General features: G+C 43.2%; 1 protein-coding gene across 1 annotated transcript in view; it reads right to left on the bottom strand.

Annotated features, from left to right (window-relative positions):
- Window positions 1–4125, bottom strand: part of ldlrap1b (low density lipoprotein receptor adaptor protein 1b) — a 43354-nt gene extending 39229 nt beyond the window's left edge. The window contains exon 1 of the mRNA XM_078567122.1: window positions 4025–4125. Within this exon, the coding sequence (XP_078423248.1) occupies window positions 4025–4109 (85 nt within the window). The 5' untranslated portion in view covers window positions 4110–4125. The remainder of the gene's footprint in view (window positions 1–4024) is intronic.
- Between the last annotated feature and the right edge of the window lie 21966 nt (window positions 4126–26091).

Raw genomic sequence — 26091 nt, 5'->3', positions numbered from 1 at the left:
GGGACATGAACCCACAACCTTTTGACTGAAGAGGCAAGAATGCTACTATTGGGCCAATCTAATGAAAGGTAGGACTCATACAGACAAGGACAAGTCCAAGTTCAGTTCCTGGTTTGTGCTGAGTAAGTGATCCTCAACAGCCCAGCAATACTCATCCTACAGGCTTACAAGAATGGCAAGATATAGGAGAGCTACTTATGGTATTAAATTTGATCAAAACTATATTCCAGTGTCAATTACTGCATCAGTCACTAATGTTTGTTACAGGAGAGGTTACAAGGACTTAAATCAACACAACATAGTTGCAAAATCAGCAGCAGGCACTATATCAGTGTTTAACATTCAGTGCGCCAGCTACCTCATTAATAATGTGGAAAAAAACTATTGCTTTTTAAAAAAATAGACACACCCAGTACCAGTTAAATCCTTGATTCATTTAACAAAGGGTTTTTGATTTGGCAAATGATGAGGAGTGAGTTACAGCCAGAACTTCTTTTAATATATTTATTTTTTCCAAAAAACCTGTGCAGACAGTGGCATGTTGACCCCAATCTTATTGCACACCACTTAAGGGGGACCATATTCTAAGTCAATGCTAACAAAACCATTAAAAGGTCGATGGGCTGGAACCAGGCATTGTATTAATGGGCTCCAGCAAAAACAATGTGGTTCCAAGTTTATTTTGAACTAATTCGTAATGGTCATTGATGTAAAAGATATCAAACTTTCAAAACAAGTGGAGAATTTGGCTCTTGTTTACCAGATACAAACAAAGGATTATACATGAGAAACAAGCCTTAGTGGGCTGAATGAAACTAAGTAGGTGAATAAAGTAGTTGACCATTTGCTGTGCTGTTTTGGAGGGACAATTCCAAAGTGCAGACAACCTACCTCTACAATATTCCATACAGCAGACACAGCATGCAGGATTAGATAAAGCTAGTGTTTTTGCAGTGTACATCTGCTGTTAGGGGATTGTACTTGGACCTAAAACAATATTTCAAAATTAAAAACATTCTTAGCTTGTTTCTAACTCTCCTGTTTATGTTGATTAATCAGGCCCTGGGTTATGAAGAAGTCATACGGGCTCAAAACATTAACTCTGTTTCTGTTTCCACAGATGCTGCCAGACCTGCTGAGTTTTTCCAGCATGCTCTGTTTTTATCCCAGATTTCCAGAATCTGCAGTATTTTGCTTTTACCTGGTTACTATGAGCCTCCCACTACCAGAAAGTAATGGTTAGGCAATCTTTGAACAAACATTTGAGTAGTGCATATTTAACTAATCTTGCCACCATTCCAAAATATTACCAAAAAGTGATATTAATTCACTGGCTCACTCACACATTGGTCAGCTTCATAGTTGCATTTACAGTAACCTACATGGAAACAAGAAGTCTATCATCACACTTATACATTCTGGTTTAGGAATGTAATACTTCAGGTTATTTTGTGGCCTTTAAATAAAATAGATAAACTGTGTAAGCATACAAAGAGCTTAGTGCCTTGTCTAGGGAGATCCATATATTTTGCTCACAGTTAGTTCAGTTAATTGGCGTTACTGCTATGCATGGTTTGCTACATCCAGAATGAGTAAACTATTCTAGCACTACAAAGATACAATCCTGGTTGCTTTAAACTAAATTTCAAATTTTGAAGTCAAATTGCTAAATGTGATCAAATATTGTTGCAAACAACTGAAGGAAAGCCTTTAATACCTTACTACTCATCACATGATTCTATAATCTTTCAGCTCAACTGGAATAATCTTCTATTTGTTAAAGGAGAACTCCAAACTTCCAATTTTGGTTCATATAAAACCAACTTCAGGTATCAGGGATAAAATTCTGCTCTTCAATAATGTGTTAGGCTAGGGAAAGACAGAAAATAAATTCTACTATCTCCACCATTAATCTAATTGTCTTTCTGTCATTTTGTCTTCTTGCACTTATGCTGCAGAAACTATTTTCTGCCTTTGTACTGACAGTGAAACAGTTGGAAAGGGCCATACACTGACAATTTGTACATCAGATTATTAAAGTTGCAAATTTATCAGAGGGAGTGTTTATGCTTCAGCATCTGTCTTGCACTCAGGTGGAGTGCCACCCCAGTGAAAAACTCCAGCAAATTTCCCTTTAAATCTGTTTACAACATAATCGTGCAAGCTATTTTGAAACACTACAGCTCAAGCACATTATTACAACAAAATAAATATGACCCTTCTGGGCCACCTCCACCCCTCCCCAAATAAAATTTTACCAAAAAAACTTTATAGTGTCAGCATAGCATAATTGGCAGCATTATACTCTTGCCTTTGAAGTAGAAGGTGTGGGTTCAAGCCCTAATCCAGATTTGAGCAAGTAATCTAATGCAACGCTGCAGGAGTGCTATATTGTTGGTGCTCTCATATTTCAGACAAGGTGCTTTTTCAGGTGGGCCAAAAAAATTTCTGTGGCACTTTCTATGTCCTTAGTATCTTCATTCTCTCAACCATCACCAAATTATTTGCTGGTCATGGGTTTTTGCAAAGTACATTAATCGGATTATGTAGAAATTAGGTATGCCCTGAGGGCATACAGGACTGTATAAATGCTCATGTACATACAGTATATATATCTTTAACTATACAAAACCGTTAGTGAGATTGCAGGAGACAAATACAGGTACAACAGGGACACAATTATAAAACATTCACTATGGTGATTTACTTTGCCGTTTGAATAGAGCAACTCACTTCATTCTGAGAACAAACCGGAGCCTACACTACCATCCCTCCCTCCCCATGAAATGATACTCAGCATAAAACAATACCAACCACAGTTCATCTCAATAATCACAGGCTTACGGGCCATCCTACCTATTCATTTAAAAATCTCATTAGCAGAAGGCATAGGTGACATTAGTTGAGATATTTTGGCAATGACGACACAGACTTGCTTTGTGTCATGTGCAACTGTGCAAATCTGGAGCAGATAGCTAACAGCGCATGGCAAAAAAAGAGAGGCTCACACACAAGCCCAACAGATTACACACTGTAAACCGTGTCAGCACAGCCAGGGTACAAATCAACCAAAGTCCCCCACTTATAATTTCACGCACACCATGTCCCCGGGAGGATTAGGCCAGTCCATTCCCCCAGCCACCAGATATTCTTATATAATATAATGATATTCTGAGATCATTCTGTCCACACATTATTTTCACATCTGCAGTCCCACCCACACCCCCACCCCAGGGAGCACTACCATATTATATAATACCACTGGCTGCACGGTGCATATAAACTCGAAAAGCAATAAGCTAAATGGATGGGTTACAAGAGCTCCTAATGAAACTGAAAGGACTGGAGTGTGGGGGCTGCTCGTGTGGCCTCACCGAGAAAGTTACGCAGGGCATTCTTGAAATTCCGTCCAGGGCCCTGGGAGAGTCACGAACTCTGATCGGAACTCGGAACTTGCGCTGGTGGAGTAAGACATCAACCTACCCAGGAGAGGAGAGGAGAGGGGAGGGGAGGAGTCACTCAGCTTCAGGGAGACGCCTTTAGAAAGAGCAGTTTTAAAAATTAAAAAATAATCATTAAATGTCGGAGCAATGCAAGGGGAGGGGTTTGGAATCGATACGATCGCAGTTTAACTGAAGCGCAAAATGAAATTCACGAATTGTGAAACTGACAGTTTCCTGGTCAGTTACACACACACACACACGTTGACACGTTTGTTCGAACCGCAAGAGACATGATGGTCCCTGTGTCTCCATTTGTAGCCGCGCTTTGGATCGAATTGATTGCTCACTTTTTACCTACAAATACAAACGAGCAGAAAGTGTAACTTTCTATCCCGGGCCCGGGAACACCGAGATCCGGGGCCAAAGTCGGGGAAAAGGGGACACATTCTGTAACAAAGATTCGAAATCGCAACAACATTCCCACAAGCCCGGCACCTTGTTCAGTGCTGAGCCACTTTGCCCACCACTCTTCAGCCCCCCAAAACGCGAGCTCCTCAAGTCAAGGTTGTAAATAAACCTACTTTTGTGTTTGCTACTTCCCCAGCCTTGTTTGGCGATGCTGGGACTTCTTATAATCGCTCGTCCCGCCGACTTTAAAGCGTCCATGTTCCTTAAATCCTTCCAAACCTCCCCCCCCCCCCAAAACAAAACAAAAACAAAACTATTTCGCAGAAGCCTTGAGCCGCGTCTTCTATCCCAATCGCCTCCTGTAAACTTTCTTTTAAAACAAAAAAAAACCCCTCAATAGAGTTTAGGGGGAGGTGACATTTATGTAAAATACTTGGGTCCAGTCGTGACGCAACACGTCCGTCGATCACTCAAAAGTTATCCCCTGCTGGATGGGACGGAAATTCAAAACCACCAAACTTTTACAAGGGTGTGTGAGACGATGAGATCATCCGACCGGTTGGTTGGTTGGTTGGTCCGTCCTGTGGCCGATGGGTCATCGGTGGAAACGTTGCTCTTAAAGTGACAGCACCCGGCCAAACTTCACAGCAAAGTGTGAAGAGTGGCGAATGTGAGATAAGGGATAAGAATGAAAGCACAAAGCACTTGCGGATGCTGGAAATCTGAAATAAAAACAGGAAATGCTGAGGGGGGGTGGGGGGAATTCAGCGGGTCTGGCAACATCTGTGGAGAGAGGGACAGTGTTTACGTTTCGACTCCAATGTGTCTCTTCTTCAGAGCCCCTCTTTGGAGAGATGGATTAAACTGGACTGTGCTACAAGGCAATAACAATTACATGGTATCTATCCAAAACCTAACTCTCAGAGGCATTTCAGCATGTGTAGTTGTGCATCTGGCAGCTTTACTGGGCATTTTCATTTCTTTTTGGTATAAGTGGGTGCCACAGATGTTACAAATTGTGACTCGTCCATAAAATCATTGGACAGGGGCTCCCCTGAAGCCTCAATGTTACAGGTTTGACCCCTGATTTGTACTGGCCTCACGAGTATCAGCCAGGGCAGTGTTCCAGGCACTGTAATTCACCTCATTTTAAGGAGGACTAAGCTTCGTTGCTCCCAACTGATGTGCATTGATTGCTCTGAGAAAATGAGTGTGTAGATACTAGGTCTGTGGCCTTTTGACATCTGCAATGCCCAATCCGTGGGTTTCTCACCCATTCAATTAAAAAGGTGGGAAATTGCCTGCTGGCGAGTACAGAAGTGGAAATCTCTGCTCTGGTGAGGATGGAACCAGGACACCTTGTGATGCATCCCATGGCAGAATCGCCAATCAACACTCCATGTGTCAGGGGGGGAAAAAAACTTGAGTGAGGGCTGTCAGGACCCATTGAACAAACACACCCCCTAGCATGTGAACCCGTCATCACCAATCACCACCCACCCACCCTCCCTCCATCGCAGCCCAACATGTGACCCACTCCTGACAGGATTTTCTGTTTTGTCTCTTTGACGTCATTGGTATCGTATATGTGGAAACTATTTGCCTGAGTCCGGGCCCGCTGGGGCATGGGCCCCAGCACTTTGCACCTTGAGTACACCTCTCTCCCAGGCCTTGCCCCTTTCAACATATTCCTATCCACTTGCAACATCGAACTGTACCTCATTGTGAGCTACAGTGTGATGGGAGGAATCAGAAGGAAAAATAAAGCAGAAATTCAGAGAAGTGAGAGAATTTGCTTCTAAATTAGATTCAATTTGATGTCTGGATTTAAACCTGTGGCATAAATAGGATACACATGGCCAAAAATGGGAGTAAGTCGATATTTTTTTTTACCCTGTGAGATACACAGACACTTTCATTATGTAGACATTTACCATAGCTCACCTTTAAACTCAATGTACAATGTACAGGTTTTCCCCAATTCGAGCATAAGGCTGCATTCAAACTTTTCACTCGACAATAATTCATTTTCACTGCAGTTTCTATATGTTCCTGTCTGAACATCAGGATTTTCACACAAGCCTCTGAGATAGAGAGAACTGTTCAACAATTAGGGAAAATACCAACACAGCTAACCCATGGGCAGAAATTTTCGCTCGGCTGGCAGGCACGCGCCCGACCCGCTCGAGCGTGAAATGACGTGCGTTGACATCAACGTGCAGTCGCACGATAGTTCGGTCAGCGGGCGCGCGCCAAAGTCAGCAGCACACCCACCGGCAATTTAAAAGCCTGTTAAGGCCATTAAGTAATCAATTAAGGTAAATTTTTCACTGCCCGTCCAACCTAACGATTGGCGGGCAGGTGAAAAGGCCAAGCGGCCTTTGCATTTTTTTGGAAACCTCATTCAAAAGCAAATAAAAATAAAATAGTAATTTTAATTTTTCATTAATTGTTTGTCTCTTTGACTGTCATTGGTATCGTACCTATGTACCTGCTCATGTGACAGCGGGGTCATGTTTTATTCCACTTTTTTTTCTTTACTTTTTAAAAATATCGCTTCATCTCCCTGAGATGCAGCACTCACCCGCGCTCAGCCCACTCGCAATCCCCCCCCCACACTTCACCTCCCGGCAGCACAGGTAGCGCTCAGCACTGCTGCTTACGTTTCACGCTGGGCAGCCCTTAATTGGCCGCCAGCATGAAATCGGAGTGCGGTGTCGATCACGGGTGGCAGTCTGCTTCCCGACCACCCCCCCCCCCACCCCGTCCGCCTTCGCTGAGCCCACCCGCCAAGGGCAAAATTCTACCCGTGATATAATTCCCTTTATGTCGTTCTGAATAATGGCAAATAGAACTTGGCATCTTCACCACAATAGCCTGCCTCTCTTTAACAATGCTATATTGTTATATTATTTGTAAAGAGTTTAGGAACGAATTGTTTATAAGAATGTACATCCAGGGTGCCACATTTACAGCTGCACTACACTCGGGTGCTGAGCAACAACGTATCAGTTCACCAGCCACATAGGGAACTGTGAAAAATACACTCCTACAGACCAGAAGACATAACAAACAATATTAAGGCTGACATATTTTTTCCAAGAGGCATAATCCAGTCATGTGAAGTAGAATTCATTAATTAAAAATGGAATACATGCAGGAAGAAATAACTGGCTAATGTCTTTGGTGTCTTCCCTGCAATGGTGAAGTTAAATGAATACCACAATGTACAAAATTAAGAGTATTAGCACGTTCTTTTGATTCTCTTGGCATGGGCAAAAAATTGGATCTTCCAGTTCCGCATCTCAAATATTGTGTGCAGTTTTGGTCCCCTTATTTAAGGAAGAGTGTAAATGCGTTGGAGGCAGTTCAGAGGAGATTTACTAGATTGAATGAGCGGGTTGGCTGATGAGGAAAGGTTGGACAGGCTGGCCATGTTTCCACTGGTGTTTAGAAGAGTGAGGGGTGACTTGATTGAAGTATATAAGATCCTGAATGGTCTTGACAAGGTGGTCGTGGAAAGGATGTTTCCTCTTGTGGGTGAGTCCAGAACTAGGAGGCACTGTTTTAAAATTAGGGGCCGCCCTTTTAGGATAGATGAGGAGAAATTTTTTCTCTCAGAGGGTTGTGCAGCTTTGGGACTCTCTGCCTCAGAAGGCGGTGGAAGCAGGGTCACTGAATAATTTTAAGGTAGTGGTAGATAGATTCTTGTTAGACAAGGGAATCAAAGATTATTAGGGGTAGATGGGAATGTGGAACTCGAAATACAAACAGATCAGCCATGATCTTATTGAATGGTGGAGCAGGCTCGAGGGGCCGAATGGCCTACTTCTGCTCCTATTTCGAATGTATGTTTATATGTATGTTCTGCCATTACCATCAGTAGCCAATTTTGGTTTACTACTACAAGCCGAATATCCTTTATCCTTGGGGAGGGTTTAAACTAGAGTGGCACGGGGGTGGGAACCTGAGCGGGGAGACACAAGAGAGGAAAACAAAGATAGAAATGAAAGACAGAAAAGTAGAAAGCATAAATGGAAGGCAGTGGAAACAAGGGGTAGCAGAAAATAGGGCCATAGTATAAAAAAAAGTGTAAAAATGTTAAAAATCATAAATCTAAAGGCACTGTATCTGAATGCATGGAGAATTCACAATAAGGTAGACAAATTAACAGTGCAAATAGATGTAAATGGGCATGATATGATTGTGATTATGGAGACGTGGTTGTAGGGTGACCAAGATTGGGAACTGAATATCCAAAGGTATTCAATTTTGAGGAAGGATAGGCAAAAAGGAAAAGGAAAACAAAAACAGAATTACCTGGAAAAACTCAGCAGGTCTGGCAGCATCAGCGGAGAAGAAAAGAGTTGACGTTTCGAGTCCTCATGACCCTTCAGCAGAACTGAGTTCAGAGTTCTGCTGAAGGGTCATGAGGACTCGAAACGTCAACTCTTTTCTTCTCCGCCGATGCTGCCAGACCTGCTGAGTTTTTCCAGGTAATTCTGTTTTTGTTTTGGATTTCCAGCATCCGCAGTAGTTTTTTGTTTTTAAAAAGGAAAAGGAGGTGGGTGACATTGTTAGTTAAGGATGAAATCAGTGCAGTAGAGAGAGAGGATATTGGTTCAGAAAATTTATATGTAGAATCAGTCTGGGTAGAGCTCAGAGGCAACAAGGGGCAGAAAACATTAGTGGGAGTTTTCTATAGGCCTCCAAACAGTAGTGGTAAGGTAGGGGATGGCAATAAACAGGAAATTAGAGATACATGTAACAAGGGTGCTGCAGTAATCATGGGCGAATTTAATCTACATATAGACTGGGCAAACCAAATTAGCAATAATACTGTGGTGAATGAATTTCTGGAGTGTGTTTGAGATAGTTTTTCAGACCAGTACATCGAGGAACCAGCTAGGGGACAGGCTATCCTAGATTTGATATTGTGCAATGGGAAAGGGTTAATTAATGAGCTTGTTGTGTGCGGTCCTTTAGGGAACAGTGGCCATAACGTGATAGACTTCATCATTAGGATGGGAAGTGAAGTAGTCCGATCCGAAACTAGGTTCCTAAATCTAAACAAAGGAAACTATAAAGGTATGAGAGGTGAGATGGCTACGAAAGATTGGGGAACTTCATTAAAAGGCATGACAGTGGATAAACAATGGCTAATACTTAAGGAACTAATGCATGCATTGCAACAGTTATATATTCCTTTCTGGTGCAAAAACATGACAAGGAAAGTGGCCCAACTATGGCTAACAAAAGAAATTAAGGATAGTATTACATTCCAAAGAGGACTCATATAAAGTTGCTAGAAAAAGCAAGCCTGAGGATTGGAAGCAGCTTAGAAATTAGCAAAGGAGGACCAAGAGATTGATTAAGAGGGGAAAAATAGAGAATGAGATTAAATTTACAAGGAACATAAAAGCGGACTGTAAAAGTTTATATAAGTATGTAAAAAGCAAAAGATTAATAAAGACAAATATAGGTCCCTTAGTCCGATTTGGAAGAATTTAGAATAGGGAACAAGGAATTGGCAGAGCAATTAAATAATTACTTCCAATCTGCCTTCATGGAGGAAGACACAAATAACTTCCCAGAAATGCTAGAGAACCAAGGTTCTAGTGAGAAGGAGGAATTGAAAGAAATAAATCTTGCTAAAAAAAATAGTGCTGGAAAAATTAATGGGACTGAAAGCCGATAAATCCCCAGGGCCTGATAATCTACATCCTAGGGCACTAAAGGAGGTGCCACGGAAATAGTGGATGCATTGATTGTTATCTTCCAAAATTCTACAGATTCTGGAACAGTCCCAGCAGATTGGAGGATGGCAAATGTAACCCCACTGTTTAAAAAAGGAGGGAGGGAGAAAACAGGGATTTACAGATTGGTTAGCCTAACATCAGTAGCAGGGAAAGTACTAGAGTCTATTATAAAGTATGAGATAACAGGACTTTGTCTAATCCCATTGATATTTTCTAAAAGTCAACATGGATTTATGAATGAGAAATCATGTTTGACAAACCTACTATAGTTTTTTTGAGGACATAACTAGTAGAATAGATAATGGAGAACAATTGGATGTGATGCATTTGGATTTTCAGAAAGCTTTTGATAAGGTCTCGCATAAGAGATTAGTGTGCAAAATTAAAGCACAAGGGACTGGGGTAATTATATATGCATGGATTGAGAATTGGTTAACAGACAGGAAACAGAGATTAGGAATAAATGGGTCTTTTTCAGAGTGGCAGGTGCTGACTAGTGGGGTACTTCAAGGATCAGGGCTTGGGTCCCAGCTATTCACAATATATATCAATGATTTGGATGAGGGAATCAAATGTAATATTTCCAAGTTTACCGTTGACACAAACTAGATGGGAATGTGAGTGGTGAGGAGGATGTTAAGAGGCTTCATGACAATTTAGACAAGTTGAGTGAGTGGGCAAATACATGGCAGATGCAGTATGATGTGGATAAGAGTGAAGTTATCCACTTTTGTAGGAATAACAGAATGGCAGAGTATTATTTAAATGGAGATAGATTGGGAAACGTTGATGTACAAAGGGATACGCCAGTCACTGAAAGCATGCATGCAGGTGAAGCAGGCAGTTAGGAAGGTAAACAGTGTGTAGGCCTTCATTGCAAGCGGATTTGAGTACAGGAGCAAGGATGCCTTATTGCAGCTGTACAGGGCCTTGGTGAGACCACACCTGGAATAATGCATGCAGTTTTGGTCTCCTTACCTAAGGATACTCTTGCCATAGAAGGAGTGCAGCAAAGGTTCACCAGGTTGATTCCTGGGATGGCAGGATTGTCATATGAGGAGAGATGGGGTCGACTAGGCCGGTATTCACTGGAGTTTAGAAGGATTGAAATGTATAAAATTCTGACAGGGCTGGACAGACCGGATGCAGGGATGATGTTTCCTCTGGCTGGATGGGGGTCTAGAACAAGGGATCACAACCTCAGGATACAGGGTAGGCAATGTAGGACTGAGATGAGGAGAAATTTCTTCACTCAGAGGGTGGTAAACCTGTGGAATTCTCCACCACAGAGGGGCTGTGGAGGTCAAATCACTGAATATATTTAAGAAGGAAATAGGTAGGTTTCTAGATTATAAAGGCATTAAGAGGTATGGGGAGAAAGCAGGAATATGACATTTAGATAGAGGATCAGTCATGATCATATTGCATGGTGGAGCAGGATCGAAGGGCCGAATGGCCTACTCCTGCTCCTATTTTCTATGTTTCTATGATTGTATTTCGGATTTCAGGTAATTTTGATTTTCGGATGCCGCATGTAAACTTACATTAAAATAGCCTAAGCCTAGGCTAGCTATAGTTTAAAGTAAATTAAATGGCTAGAAAATTAAGATGTATTACTGAATAATATAGGGTACCTGTAATCAGTTTCTTTTTGACATGTTCACCACAAAAATCACAAGGTAAACTGTGCAGACAAACAACCAGACTTCCCGTGGTGAAGGCCGATGAGGTTCAAAAGAATTGCAGCTTTTGGATGTGTTTTGTTTCCAGATTTATGGATAAAGGATACTCGACCTACAACATAGAAATGGAGTTTGAAGTGCATCCCCTCACTGTCTGCTCCGTCCAATCAAGTAGGAGCCAAAGTGCGTGGCTCTTGTGCCAAATCATTAAAATAGTGTCTATGTGATTCTGTACTGACATAAACTTCAAACTGCTGGCCAGCCCTATTCTTGGATTCTTGATCCACTCTCACTTGAAATATACGAGAGCTCACACACTAAACTTAGATCCCAGGCTGCAACACATGGTTCTGTCCTTCCACTGTTTCACATTATATAAACAATGGTGAAACGTTTAAAATGTGTTTATTTTTAAATTGCAACTCGATTGTTAATGGCTGCATTCATGTTTACTACTGTGACCTTTGCAGATGGAATTTAATGCAGTTTCCAGTTTCATCCAGGCAAGAATTTAAGCATCTTTAGACTTGCCAGCATTTCTTCAAATATATTTATTCTCATAGCAATGGATTATTCCCATCGTTTTCCAATTACAATGGTGAAGCAGAATAATTTTTAAGATGTATTTGAACTTTTAACAAATTTGCAAGAATTGTTGCCCATTTTGCCTGCAACATAGCATAGCAACAGATATACAATGCCAGATTCTACACAAACCTGATTACAATTCCAGTTATTTATCTTAAGTGTATACACATACATAATTCAAGGAAAAGGCTGGTAATATTGTTAATGATGTAGCATATGTTTTGATTTCTGATGTGATAAACATGGTTTTGATTTTGTGATAACATTGCAGATGGAACAATTTCACAATATTTATATAAACATATGCACTGCATCCGAGTTTCCAGTTCTATCCAGGCATAGTATTTAGCTTCACTCGCCTTGCTTTAAAAAAAACTTTACTCCGAAAATTCTTCTTTTGCTCAAATTAGTTTTCACTCCTTTTCATTAAAAGTCACACTCATATCTTCTTTAACAAACTGGATGTTCTCCTAATAACTTTTGACCATATCAGACTAAAATATGCTTCATTAGCGAGACAGGCCATTGTTGTACTGCCAGGTGGCTGCAGTTAACCCCTGTGGATGACAAAGCAAAATAACATTAAGCAATAAGTATTTTGCAAACTTCCACTTGATTTGAAAAATGACACTTTAAAGTAAAATTGCCTAAAATAATTGCCTATGTTTTTGTTGAACAAAATCTTTATGGTATTAATGTTTTGAAAGTATACTTTTCATGCGATGATCTGCATGGTGGGGCATAGCGGCATTGTCACTGGACTGTTATTTCAGAGACCCAGGGTAATGCTCTGGGGACCCCGAGTTCAAATCCCACCATGGCAGATGGTGAAATCTGAATTCAATAAAAATCTGGAATTATAAGTCTGACGATGACCACAAAACCATTGCTGATTGTTGTAAAAACCCATCTGGGTTCATTAGTGCCCTTTAGGGAAGCAAATCTGCCGCCCTGGCCTATATATAACTCCTGACCCACAGCAATGTGGTTGACTCTTAAATTCCCTCTGAACAAGGACAATTAGGGATGGGCAATAAATGCTGCCTAGCTAGTGATGCCCACAACCCATGAACGAATAAAAAAAAATCAGATTGTATCAGTTTATTGTGTCTATAATATTTAATTATAACCTCTTTCAGAAATATTTGGTGAGAACAGGTTATCTGCAATAACGTTAGTAGCTTTTTGCTCAGCTCGTAAGCATTTGGATTCTATAAATCTGTCCGTCACTCGTTTTTCATGTAGTCACATGTAGACTCCATTACAATAAAAAATGTGAACCAAGATTCTGCTTAAGAAAGGCAAAATCTATAAATCTATTGTTATGGACAGGAGTGGGGGGTGGGGGGGGAGGGGGGGCGGTCAGGTCAAGAAGCCCTGTTTTCCTCTTACTACCTGTCCGTGAATAGAAGGTGGTTAGAATTAAAACTCTGAAGAAGGGTCATACGGACTCGAAACGTTAACTCTGTTTCTCTCTCCGCAGAAGCTGCCAGACCTACTGAGTTTTTCCAGCATTTTCTGTTTTTGTTTCTGTTTTTGTTTCAGGTTTCCAGCATCCGCAGTATTTTGCTTTTATCTTGGTGTTTTGAATGAGTTTGTTTTAAAGAATAAGTGGTGCCATTTTTTCCCAAACCCTTGATTTTTGTACGATCCAATTTTACTAATAATCCACAGCAAACTCGAGTTAGGGTTAACTCAGCAGGTTAATTGATTTCACACATTCAAAATCCACGAAAGGAATGTCTGCAAAGTCCCTCTCTGCATTCACACAGTAAAGGGAGGGATAGAGAAAAGAAGGTTTACAGTACAAGGACCACTGAAAAAACTGAATATTGGTTCACGTGTGTTCCAGAGTCCCAAAATCAGAGTCCAATGAGGAATTCTTTCACGTAGGCATTTAGAGTTCGTCTAGCTGGAGACTGGTGTTGTAAGATTCAATTTTCAGTTGGTGCTGATGTCGCAAGCTGAAGTAGGCACACAGAAATTGAGTCATTTCTGTAAGCGATAGTATGAAATCCTCCAGCAGAGTCAGGTTAGATGGGCCAGTTGTCTTGCCTAGACAGAACCGGCTTCTTCATGGTTTGCCAGTCAAATGGTAAAACAGCAAACCGCGTGTGCAGCTCAGAAAGGTAATATTAAACTGTTCAAAAGGCCAGAGTTTTCGGTCATGTGACCTTCCTTTTCCACAATGTCTTCAAAAAGGGATTTTAACCAATGTCTGGAATTGGCTTTGTTTTCAGGACTGATAATGTCTCAGTCATTATGGGCAGAATTTTCTGCCTACCAGGCGGGCGGGCCCGACCCAATCTCCGGTGGGTGGGGAGCCGATCCCCGCCGGAGAAGCAGGCCCCACCACCATTTTAAGTGGGTGGGGCAATTAAGACCCGCCCAGCATGACACCTGGCGGAAAGCGCTATGCGCTTCCTGTGTGGGCGGGGGGGGGGTTTCCCCAAAAGCGAGAGTGTGCTCTTTCACACATGCACACGAAAGAGCGCACATCTCCCTGGGGCTAAGTGCAGCCTCAGGGTGACACTTTTAAAAACATTAAAAATAGAAAAAAAAATCCTTAACATGTCCCCCTCATGTGGCAATGTCACATGAGATGGGACTTTTTCATAAATTATCCTAAAATTTTATTAAGCTTTTAAAATCCCTACATGAAACCTCAGCCCGCCAGTGGATGAGGTTTCATGTTTTTTCTAGTTACCGCAGGGGATACTGGCATGCCCGCCAACCTTAAGGTTGGATGGGCAGGTCCTTTAATTGTTTAAATGATCCTGTCAATGGCCTCAATTGACCAGTGACAGGTCGGCGGGCCCACAGCTTAGTTTGCTGCGCCCCCGTCTTCCTGAAAATTTAAATGGGGCGCAGTGATATCGGGAGTTCCGCCTGACGTCAACCCGCATCATTTTATGCGTCAGCGAGTGGGCCCCGCCCCCTGCTCGCCGACGGCAAAATTCAGCCCTATGCGTTGAAAGGGGTGCCATTTATGTTGAGGGTCTGGCGTTTGGGAAGGCATGGTCTCAGTAGACCCACTGATTCAATTAGAAAGATTAGCTTATCAAATGCAAATAGCCTTCCTGTAGCTTCCTTTGAAATTGGTCTGCCCAGTCCCAAGTTGTCTGTTAGTAGCTCTTTGAGGCATAGTAGCTGCTTAGGCATAACGAGGTGTAACATTCCTGAAACTGAGGAGAATTAATTTAGGTCTAACAGCATCTGTGGAGTGAAAGATAGTTAACATTTCAAGTCCGTATGACTCTTCTTCAGAACTAAAGTAAAAATGTGATGAAGTTTATACTTTCGTATACTTTTGTATAAATTGTTTATACCTTTGTATAAATTACTTATACTTTTGTATATATTTCATCACATGGTTACTTCTCTTTAGCTCTGATGAAGAATTATGTGGACTCGAAACGTTAACCCTGTCTTTCACCCCACAGATGCTGTTAGACCTGCTGAGTTTTTCCAGCATTTTCTGTTTTTGTTTCAGGTTTCCAGCATCTGCAAAATTTTGCTTTTATGTTATATAGGAGAATTCTTTTGTTCTGTAGACTGCTGGGGATAACTCCCAGACAGAGGGTCAACCCTCTTAAGTGCCTGTGTTCAGCGAAAAGTCCAGTTTAAAAATAAGAAATAGAAATAAGGATAGAGTTTTAAAATATATATTTTATATATATAAACAATATGTATATATATTATATATACATATATATACATCATATATATTATATATAAATATATATATATATCTGTTCCATGTTGGGGGAACCCAATACTACCTTTTTAATTACCAGTATTGTCGAATTTGATGTCAATAAAAAGCCATACCTATCCTAATGTTTCTCTGGAACTATCATGGTCACTGTGGAAGGTCTGCTGCACAATTGGAAGACAGCATTGCTAGTTTGTAAAGGTAGTCTGGTGAACATTGCTGCTTTTGCTAGTATCTTCTCTTATATAATGTTAAACCCACGCAAGTGGTGCTGGATTCTGATCCTTGTGTTTTTACTCAGCTGACTGCACGCAGAAAGTAAACTTGCCCAGATTCATTAATGTCAGCAGTTAGGAAAGCCCAATATCAAACAGCCTCACCAAATACTGCAGGTATACTTTTTGGTTACATTCAGTCTTACAATACCCATCGTCATATACCAGTGCCACAAGTATGGTCTTAGCACAATATAAAGCAGCTAGTGTTTCTTTTTGAAAGAAACACTCCAGTTGAGGTCAAGAATTGGTTCTCGAATCTCCATGAGACAGCTGCATTTTTCATATACTTTACAGTGGTGTGGATAATGGCAGGGCTGTAACTGCATGCTGCAGTGTAAAGTGGCTATTGCATATAACTTGTCTATACCTTTGGTGTTTTAGTTTGAACTCCCCATTTGATTGCACTGACATTGGCTTAAGTGCAGGTGGCATCTTGTTTGTTTTCATTGTTGGTTCTCCAATATGGCACCACTATGATCTTACAAGTGTACTAACACCTTTGGGCATGTACAAGTAGCAAGAGCAACTGTTTTAGTCTCCATTGTGACTATGATGCAACATAAATGACAGGGATTGGGCAATAAATGCTGGCCTTGCCAGGAACAACCGCATCCCAGGAATGAATAAAGAAAATACATGTTTTTTTAAGAAATCAAACAAAAAGCATTGCTGAGAAAGCAAGATTGGCAGGTCACAACTTGTACACCGAGGTAACATTTGACTCTGAGTATGTAGTCTTGCACTTGAATGGGCCTTTGAACATTGTTTCTGTAACAACCTCAGGATGTGATTAACCAAAAAAAAAAGCTGATCTGAAGATTCTATGCAACATTGGCTGCAATGGTATAAAACCTGCTTTCTGTTGACAGGGTGTGGCCTCCAGATTTTTCCTGGAATTGAATCTTGCCTAATGGTGGGCATACTTTATGCCAAGGTTGACTCAGAGAGTAGATTCACTGTCAGTCATGGTTCCCAGCCATCTATTTTTTTTGCACAGGCACCCAGTGTTTTTGGAGTGCTATCCACATGTCAGTGTTTGCCCAATCAGACTTGTCTTCAGCATCCTAGGCTCTGACTGACCCAGAGCATCCTGAAAGTTTGTTAGTGGGTGCAAAATGTAAATGTGTGGAGTTCCAAGTGGTTGGCTGTTAAGGAACTGGGTGGGGAGTGATGTTGGGGTTGGAGGTGGATCTTGCACCATCTTACCTTGGAACCTGGTGTTGCAACAGGAATATGGGGGAGAATTTTCTCCTCGTCGGTGGGGGCTGAGCGGGACCGGGTGCTGGCAGGGATGCAGCTGATCGCCGCCCGTGATCAACTGTGTGCCGCCATTTTACATGGGCAGGCCAATTAAGGCCCACCCAGTGTGACGCGCACTCGGACGCACTCAGCGCTCTCTCTGCAGGCGGGGGGAGGAGGCTGAGTCGGGGCCTGCGCTCTTTCGCGCATGCGCGTGAAAGAGCGCAGAAATCTCCCTGAGGCACGGAGCTGCCTCAGGGAGATTAGTTTGATTATGAAAAATTTAAATAAGGAAAAAAATATTTTTAAGACATGTCCCTCATGAGCTGGGACATGTCTATGAATTTTATTAAAAATTTTTCTTAAAGTTTAAAAACCTTCATGAAACCTCATCCCGCCCGTGGATGAAATTTCATGATAAATGAAAAGGCCGCCTGGGCTCTTCGCCTGTCCGCCAACCTTAAGGTTGGATGGGCAGGTCTGTTAATTATTTTAATTGATATTTAAATGGCCTTAATAGGCCTTTGACAGTTCAGCAGATGCGCAGCCGACTCCGATGCGCGCCGCCGAACTAAAGATCTGAATGACGCGCAGTGACGTTGGGATGCACACCCAATGTCACCGCTCGTCACTTTACGCATTGGCGAGCAGGGCCCATGCATGCCGACCCATAGATTCTGGCCATAATGTCAATACAAAAGCAAAATACTGCAGATGCTGAAAATCCAAAACAAAAACAAAAAGAAGCTGGAAATATCCAGCAGGTCAGGAGCATCTGTGGAGAGAAACAGAATTAACGTTTCCGTTTTGTGACTTTTGATGAAAGGTGACCTACCTGAATGTTAAATTTGTTTCTCCCTCCACAGGTGCTGCCTGACTTGCTGAGTATTTCCAGATTTTTCCTTTTTTATTTAATATGACAATGTTTGTGTCAATTGAAAGCCTGTCCAAACACATTGATAAAATCTTTTGTTAGCATGTAAATTCGATCTGACTATTAGTGTTTTTAGCCATACTGCGCCACTAAAGGATTTGTTAACAGAAAAGCTGGAGACTGTGGAACAACCACAATCGGTGAAAACAGCAACAGGACTGAATTTTTAATAGCATAATGTACTGTGATGGTGCTACCGGTAATAACAAAAAGGTGTTTAGCAATTCCAACTGATAATTGCAATTGTTGTCCACTGATCATTGGACTTTAGGAATGAAAACATTAATATGTACATGCAACATCCAAGAGCATTAATAAGCAGGTATTCTGCTTAGCCATATGTTAATATGTCTATGTACCTATTGTCAGTAGTCAAAGTCATAACTCTAAGAGTGTTATTGACAGTACCATCAGCTTGAGGGAAAAATAGGTTCAATAGCCCATTAATTAAGAACAGAAAATGCTGGAAAAAGCCCATTGTTAGCCAAGTGGATGCAGAAAATCCCAGGGCAGCTCCCCACCCCGGTGTCCTGGCCAACATTTATTCCTTAAGCAACATCACGAAAAAAGCTTGAAACAAAACATACTGGAAATGCTCAGCAGCTCAGGCAGCCTCTGTGAGTGCTAAGAGAACAGGGAAGTTGACATTTCAGATGAGGACCTTATTTCAAAACTGGATGATATTACTGACGGACAGTATTTAACACTTAATTTAGAAAAGAACATGCGGTGGGGGCGGGGAGATGCACACAAACAAAAGAGAGGAGAAACAGGGAGACCTGTAAAATGTTGAAGTAGTAAACAGGAGATGGTTGAATGGCAGGTAGTATTAGCATGAGGCATTAGGAGGCATAAGGAGAGAAATCATGGACACAAAGAACTTGTGAATCGGTAAAGGAGGTGGCTGAAGTGCTGGTTAAGGTACAACATAATCATGGGCAGAATTTAATACCCTCTCCTGAGGTAGGTTTAGAGGCAGGGGGTGCACTTAATTGGGACCACACTGCCTGCCCATCTCTGCCCCAAGTAAGTCCGGAGTGGGAAGGCTCACGGACAGCCATCCTACCCTGACACTAACTGAGGCCATTAAGTGAGCAATTAATGCCCAATTAAGAACCTCATCCTGCTGCCAATGGTATTCAACCAGTTTTGGCATCTGGGGAACCTGAAAGCAAATCCTACCAGGTTTACTTGCTGGCTCCTGGGGTGGGTGGGATTCAGGGGTTCAGTGCCTGAACGAGGGGCCCAGCATCGGGAAGTGGGGGTACGGGGGTGCAGGGGGGCGCCCACTGAGAGCCGCCGCCTGCCCTTTCTTCCGACACCCCTGCTCCCCACAGCCAGTGATCCCCTCCTGAAAACAACTGAGATCAGGAACCCGACATTGGAACCATTTCCAGGTTCCAACCCTGTCCTGGGGTGAAGTAGTCACAGCCTGCCATTTTGCCCAGCTAATTGATTGGAGGGTGGGTTTGATGGCTAAGTAGTGAATGTGGGAGTCTAAAAGTGTGGGCCCAATTTAAAGGCATCACAGCAGCCATTATAGTGGCAGCCATCTTGCCTAGCGATGGAAACCAAAGTCATAAGGAGGAAAGGCAGAGGCCTGGCATCCATAGTATGACTGTCCCATGGATTTGATGCAACTCCTGGGGTTCTGTTCCTGACAGTATGCGAGAGGTCATGGGTCTTGTTCCCAACGGGTGGGAGGAGAAGGCCACCCAGTCAAACTCAGCGGGTCTGGCTGGAGGTAGAAGAAAAAGTCAGCAGCTGCAGTGTTGTCCAGAGGATCTGGACTCAGGCCTGCAAAAGGTTTACTGACCTTTTCGGCTCTGGCAAGGTAAGTGCAGTATGACACCCAGATGAAAGGTCTGTAGCCTTCAGTAGAAGAGCAGTTGAGAAGCCTAAAGGTAGATGGTGCTCCTGAACATGGGAGGAATGTGTGCTCAGGGTAATTACTGACCCGTCAACAAAGCTTAGAGCCCTGGCACTGTGGAGGACTTGGCAGCACTGATATATGCGGCTTCTTATTTAAATGAGCCATTCGGTGAGAAGGGCCAGCATTGCCTTTTCTCCATCTCTTTATCCCTACAGGAGAAGAGGGTGCAAAGTGAAAGGGAGAGGGCGTGCACATGAGGAGGAGTTTCCCAGCTCGCCATCCTCATAACTATGGAGCAGACAGCAATGCACATGGCAAGGGTAGTGCAACATGATCACATGTCAGACGGCAAGATGGGAATACCTGGAAGAGAGAATGGAAAGATACTGAAATATGTAGATGAAGGGATTGGATTGCATCCTCCCCCCACCCCCCCTCGACCCAACAGCTTTGGTTACATTGTGTCATGTCAGTCAGACATGAAAAGAAATCAAAACTGTGTCTTTCAAAACTTAATCCTTTTTTGCAATTTTAAAATGGATTTTTGCTGAACTATAAGATGGCTGCAATAGGATACATGACTCGCAAGGTTGGCTATCTGTTCTGGAATCTTCCAACCGAGATTGCAAGAACCAAAGATTTCGACTCTCATCTTTGTGTAACCTCACACCCCATTGTAATGCCACATTATAATAATGAAACTAGACAATTAACATATGAACTGACTACCACAGCCAGGATGATATCAAAGACGGAGACATCGAAATTCATTATACCTGAAGAGTCACCATTACTAACAGTCACCATTTCGCTCCTAAGGGAAACAATGGATTTTGGCCAGAAGCAGAAAAACTACTTGCAAGGCTGAAATTAACTCATTAATGGACCACATCATATGACCCCATGCTTCTAGCCTTTTGGACTATTTTAATATTACATTTCGATCCTCACAGCTCAGTCTGCTGATTTAACACCAACTGAAAAGAACTCCAGCAAATCTCTTGGCTGATCAAGCAGCCAGCCACCATCGCTCAACTCCTCAAAGTCTGTTTGATTTTAAAAGTCTCTGTTCAGCACCTGCCAAGCGATCTAAGCACAGAAATCCCATCATGCTGCATTGTCATTCATTTCCAGAAACTCATCTGGACTGAACTCTGCCATGAGGGAAACAACCTCTGGATTTTGACTTCCCGGACTCTGGAAATCAGGCGAACTAATATTCATTTCTGTGGTTCTTTTATTGTTGTTAGCCATAGTTGTAAAAGCTCCCTCTTTTCTATCCCCCACTTACTCTGTGTGTGTGTGTGTGTGTTCTGTGTGTATGTCTGTGTGTGTGTGTGTGTGTGTGTGTGTGTGTCTGTCTGTCTGTCTGCCTGTGTCTGTGTGCCAGTGTGTGTGTGTCTGTGTGTATATGTGCGCACGTGTGTGTGTGTGTGTGTCTGTCTGTCTGTCTGCCTGTGTCTGTGTGCCGGGGTGCGTGTGTGTCTGTGTGTCTGTGTCTGTGTCTGTGTATGTGTATGTGCGTGTGTGTGTATACAATTCCCCTCCCCACCCCGCTCTTAGTTTGAATATGAAATAAACTAACCTTCTGAGGTAATCATAAAGAGAGTTTGCTGTGTATTACCTATAAAGTTGGACCACACAAACTGAGGGTTTGGGGAAAGATGCCACAGTCTATTTTAAAAACAATTCAAAAACACCCCTGCTCTTGGACAGATGGGGAGAAGATAAAGAAGTTCAGTTTGCTTCTTTCCTGTCCATAACAATTGGGAATCCTCATCCCTGCAGGGGCGTCTGCTATCATACGAGGGTTCTCGTGATCTTCTTTTGTCTCCCACAGGCCAGTCATGGAGTGGGAGGTTGCCACTGCAACAGCCCCTGAAGAAACTAAACCAGCAGAGCCAGCACTGTCACATCATTCAAGTACACCCTCCAACAGATACACTCACGTCAGCGGCCCCTCGCCCATTTAGAAAGGGTGGTACTGGGTGAAGAGCACAGCACCAGTGAGGAAGAGAAGTGATGAAGGCAGAGACAGCTGTGGGAAATTCTCCTCAGAGGATGGAGCACAGACACAGCCAATGCTCAGATGCACGGCCTTGGGAGTCACAAGCAAGGTGGCTTTATGTTGACCAGCAGCACGAGCTGTGTGCCCATATGTTGGACTTCCCTGAGGCAGTGTGTCCAAGTGAGGAGTTAATTAACTCGCAGATCACAGACAGTCAGACCCACACACACACGCACACGCACACACACACACACACACCATCCTGACTCATGGATACAAAGTGAGCTCCTCCATTGAGAGAGTGGCCAATCTCATTGAAGATGACCTCACACCTTGCCAGTAGCATCAAAGTCACTGTGGCCTTGAACTTCTTTGCCTCAGCTTCTCCCACAGGTCAGCAGTGGATCTTGATGGCACCTCTCAAGCAGCGGTGCACCATTGTATCTCAAAGGCCACTAATGCCCTATTTGTGAAAACTGGGCCATACAATTTCAAACAGAAGGGGCTTTGCAAGAGCAAAGAACTGTAGGATTTATCTCCATTGCTGGATTCTCGCAGGTGAAGGGCATCATCAATTGCACTCATGTCTGACAGGACACTGAATCAGCACCCAGTGGAATTCATCACAAGGAAATGTTTCCACTCACTTATTATTCTGCTGGTATGCAGCCACTTTGCCTCAGCAAGTGCTTCCTGCATGTGTACTCACAGCTGTTCCTGGCAGCTGCCTTGACATCTTCATCCTCCGGCAGTCCAGGCTGCCGCTGCTCTTATGTCACCACCAGAACTCCGTGGGTGGATTCTAAGGGACAAGGGATACGCCTTGAAGAGATGGCTCCTCGCCCCTCTATGTGACCTCTTAATCAGGGTGATGTTAACACCATATGGAGAACCATATGTGGCAGCCCTCGGAGTAGACATAGGAATTCGCACTGATATGCACAGAGTACATGCAGTTCTTTGTAACCTTGGCTGATTAGTTGATGCTGATGATGCAAAGGGGCATGAAGTGGCTGCCAGTTGCACCCCAGATGGTGGGGCCCTCTAGCAATCCAAGGGGGAAGACAGTCACCAATGAGGACGAGGGAGCCACCCCTCACAGGGCAGCATCATCGTCATCACGCCTCTGACTGAGAGAAAGCTATGCAACATGGTCCAGAGTCGGAGGTTGCCCCTGTATTGACGCCAGTGTAGCAGCTTCTGAGGGTGCAGTGAGGATGACTTCCATGTGTATCTCAGCCGCAAGCATACACACATGAGCAGGCTGCCTCCACCTCATCCGAGGCCACTAGGGGAGTACAGCATAGGAATGTTCGAGAGCAGCTGCCACCATGTCGGTCAGAGCACTGGGTTCACTGGGGTTTGTTTACCTTGTCAATGTGCACATTGTAATTTATTATTAACACTGGAAATGGCAAGTCATGATCCCAGAAGGGTGAGCCTCCATCCTTTCATGGCACGACTGCAATAGAGGGATGAAGTGCTGAAGGGAAGCCATGGTCTTTTGAATGAGAACAATGAGACCTCTGGATGGATGTACACCATATGCTGGTGTTAAGAATGGATCTCTTCAAGATTGTGTTTTCAACTGTGCATTCTCACAGGCAGAACAAATTAAGTGCCAGAGCATGCCTTACAGCCGGATGAGTAGCGTTCAGGAGAAATGCGCCTGGATCAGATGTGCCTGGTGCCCTGACGAGTGCTTTGACTCCTGAGGCAGGCCCGGCTGCCCCCATGCATTGCACGGGCACAATCCATATCATCCTCCTCCTCACCCTCTTCAAGGTTCATTCCTCTCTGAAGGACCATGTTATGGAGAGCACAGCAGGCCATCACGATGAGCAAGAGCAGGGGTATATTGTAGGGTGCCATATGATCGGGCAAGGCATTGGAACCACATTGATCTGGTCTTTGTGAGCTGATGGCTACAGTTGTAGCTTCTCTGTGGCTCCATCTAGTGGTCACATAAAGGGGTGAGAAGCCATCCTTTCAAGGGAGACCCCTTGCCCCCTAGAATCCATCCACAGGTTTTCGGACATAAGAGCTGCGGCAGCCTGGACTTCCAGAGGATGATGACATCAAGGCAGCTGCCTATTCAATAGAACTTCCCATGGTAAGCTCTCAATGATGATCAGACATCCAGTTCTCAATTTACCACCTTTTGCTCCACCTAACTGGAAGGAATTTGAAGGCAGGCTCGAATTCCGTTTATGGCCAAACTTGGCAGCCTCGAGCTGCCTGTCTCGTGCCATCACCGCTCTTACCCAGTGCCACCCAACCCACCATTTGTTGCCATCAAAAACGGCCAGACGCACAGAGCTGGGAGAAGGAGAGGCAGACGGAGCAGTGTTTATATCGCAAAACAGCCTGGACCCAGGAGTTGTTTCCAGTAAACTGGGGGTTTGAAATACAGAAGTCTAGCCCAACTTGCCTGCACTTAACAGGGGGAATAGGTGGGGGATGATGGGGCGGGGGGTGGTGGTGGTGGTGAGGGCCGTGGGTGTGAGGGGAACCTGCTTTGAAACAACCATCACCAACCTACTTGCGCTCCACAACCTCCACCCAGGTCTGAAGAAAAAAGAGTGATGATTAAGGAAGAAGCACTCCATGTTGACAAGGCCCAAACAGAACTCCACAAGATAAGAAAGGGATCTGGTGCGTCCTCCTACTCGAACAACGATCGCTGTCGTTCAGAACAACAGCAATAATTGGTCAGTCAGCCTGTCAGTCGGGGTGATCTATGAGCCAGATTGGGTGCTTCGGACACTGACCACCCAGATTGACAGGCTCAAAAACAAAAATACCTGGGAAAAACTCAGCAAGTCTGACAGCATCTGGGGAGAGGGATACAGTTAACGTTTCCAGTCCGAATGACTCTTCATCGGAACTAAGAAATATAGAAATGAGGTGGAATTTCTTAGTTCTGGTGAAGAGTAATTCGGACTCGAAATGTTAACTGTGTTCCTCTCTGCAGATGCTGTCAGACCTGCTGAGTTTTTCCAGCTATTTTTGGTTTTGTTTTGGATTTCCAGCATCCACAGTATTTTGCTTTTATCAGATTGATACTTGGCCATGAGTCCGGGCTCCCCTGCAGGCATGGACCCCAGTGATTAGGACCATCTTCATTCCCTCTCCCAGGCTCTGCTTAAATCTGATTTTACTTTGCACAGGATGCAACAATGCCTTATTTATTTTTTGATACAGCTGTAACCATTTAATCAACCTCAGTCCTTCACTAGTCAAATGGTTCAGGATCTTTACATGACCACTAGATGTCTCAAAGTGCTTTACAGCCAATGAAGTACTCTTGAAGTGTAGTCATTTTTGTAATGCAGTAAGCACAGCAGGCAATTTGCACACAGCAAGCTCCCACAAACAGCAAAGTAACAGCGACCAGATAACCTGTTTTTGTAATGTTGATTGATGGATAAATATTGGCCAGGACTGGGTGTAACCCCCTTGCTCCTCTTCAAAACACTGCCATGGGGTCTTTTACATCCACTCAAGCAGGCAGATGGGGCCTCGGTTTATCGTCTCATCTGAAAGAAGGCACCTCCAATCATGCAGCGCTCCCTCAGTATTGCACTGGAGTGTCAGCCTTGATTTTGTGCTGAAGTACCTAGTGTATTTAGTTAAAGGATTGTGACATCTTGTACAACAAAAGAGATAAGGAGCATAAATGAGGATTTCATCAGCAGATGAGCTGAATTGATCAATGTCACAAACTAATAGTTTACCATCACTTGAGGTAGCAGTTGGGTGCGTGGTGCGGGGGTTGCATTCTATGTATAATGATACAATAAACACAATTAGACAGAACATTTTTTTACCATTTCACCACATATTGCCCTTGCTTCACAAACAAAAAGCAAACCACATGTGAATATGGAAGATGAGTTAGCAGTGATTCATTACTTCGAATCTATTTTAAAATGTGGATTTCACTTTACGCTGACCTTTTGTCCTACAATATAGAAAATACATGGAAACAGTGGAACAAACCCGATGTGGCGTTTATGGTGCTGGTAATGAATTCAAAATAGCCTTTGCCTCAGTGTCCACTACTAAATATAATGAGTTGGACTAAATTAACAACAAGGTCTCAGTTACAAAGGATTTGATTTAAGCCGACCTTGAATTTCCTGTTGCAGGAAACGATGTTCA

Source organism: Cetorhinus maximus, chromosome 21 (genome assembly GCF_964194155.1).
Source record: "Cetorhinus maximus chromosome 21, sCetMax3.hap1.1, whole genome shotgun sequence".
Lineage (NCBI taxonomy): Eukaryota > Metazoa > Chordata > Chondrichthyes > Lamniformes > Cetorhinidae > Cetorhinus > Cetorhinus maximus.
This window is presented reverse-complemented; position numbering and strand designations above follow the sequence as displayed.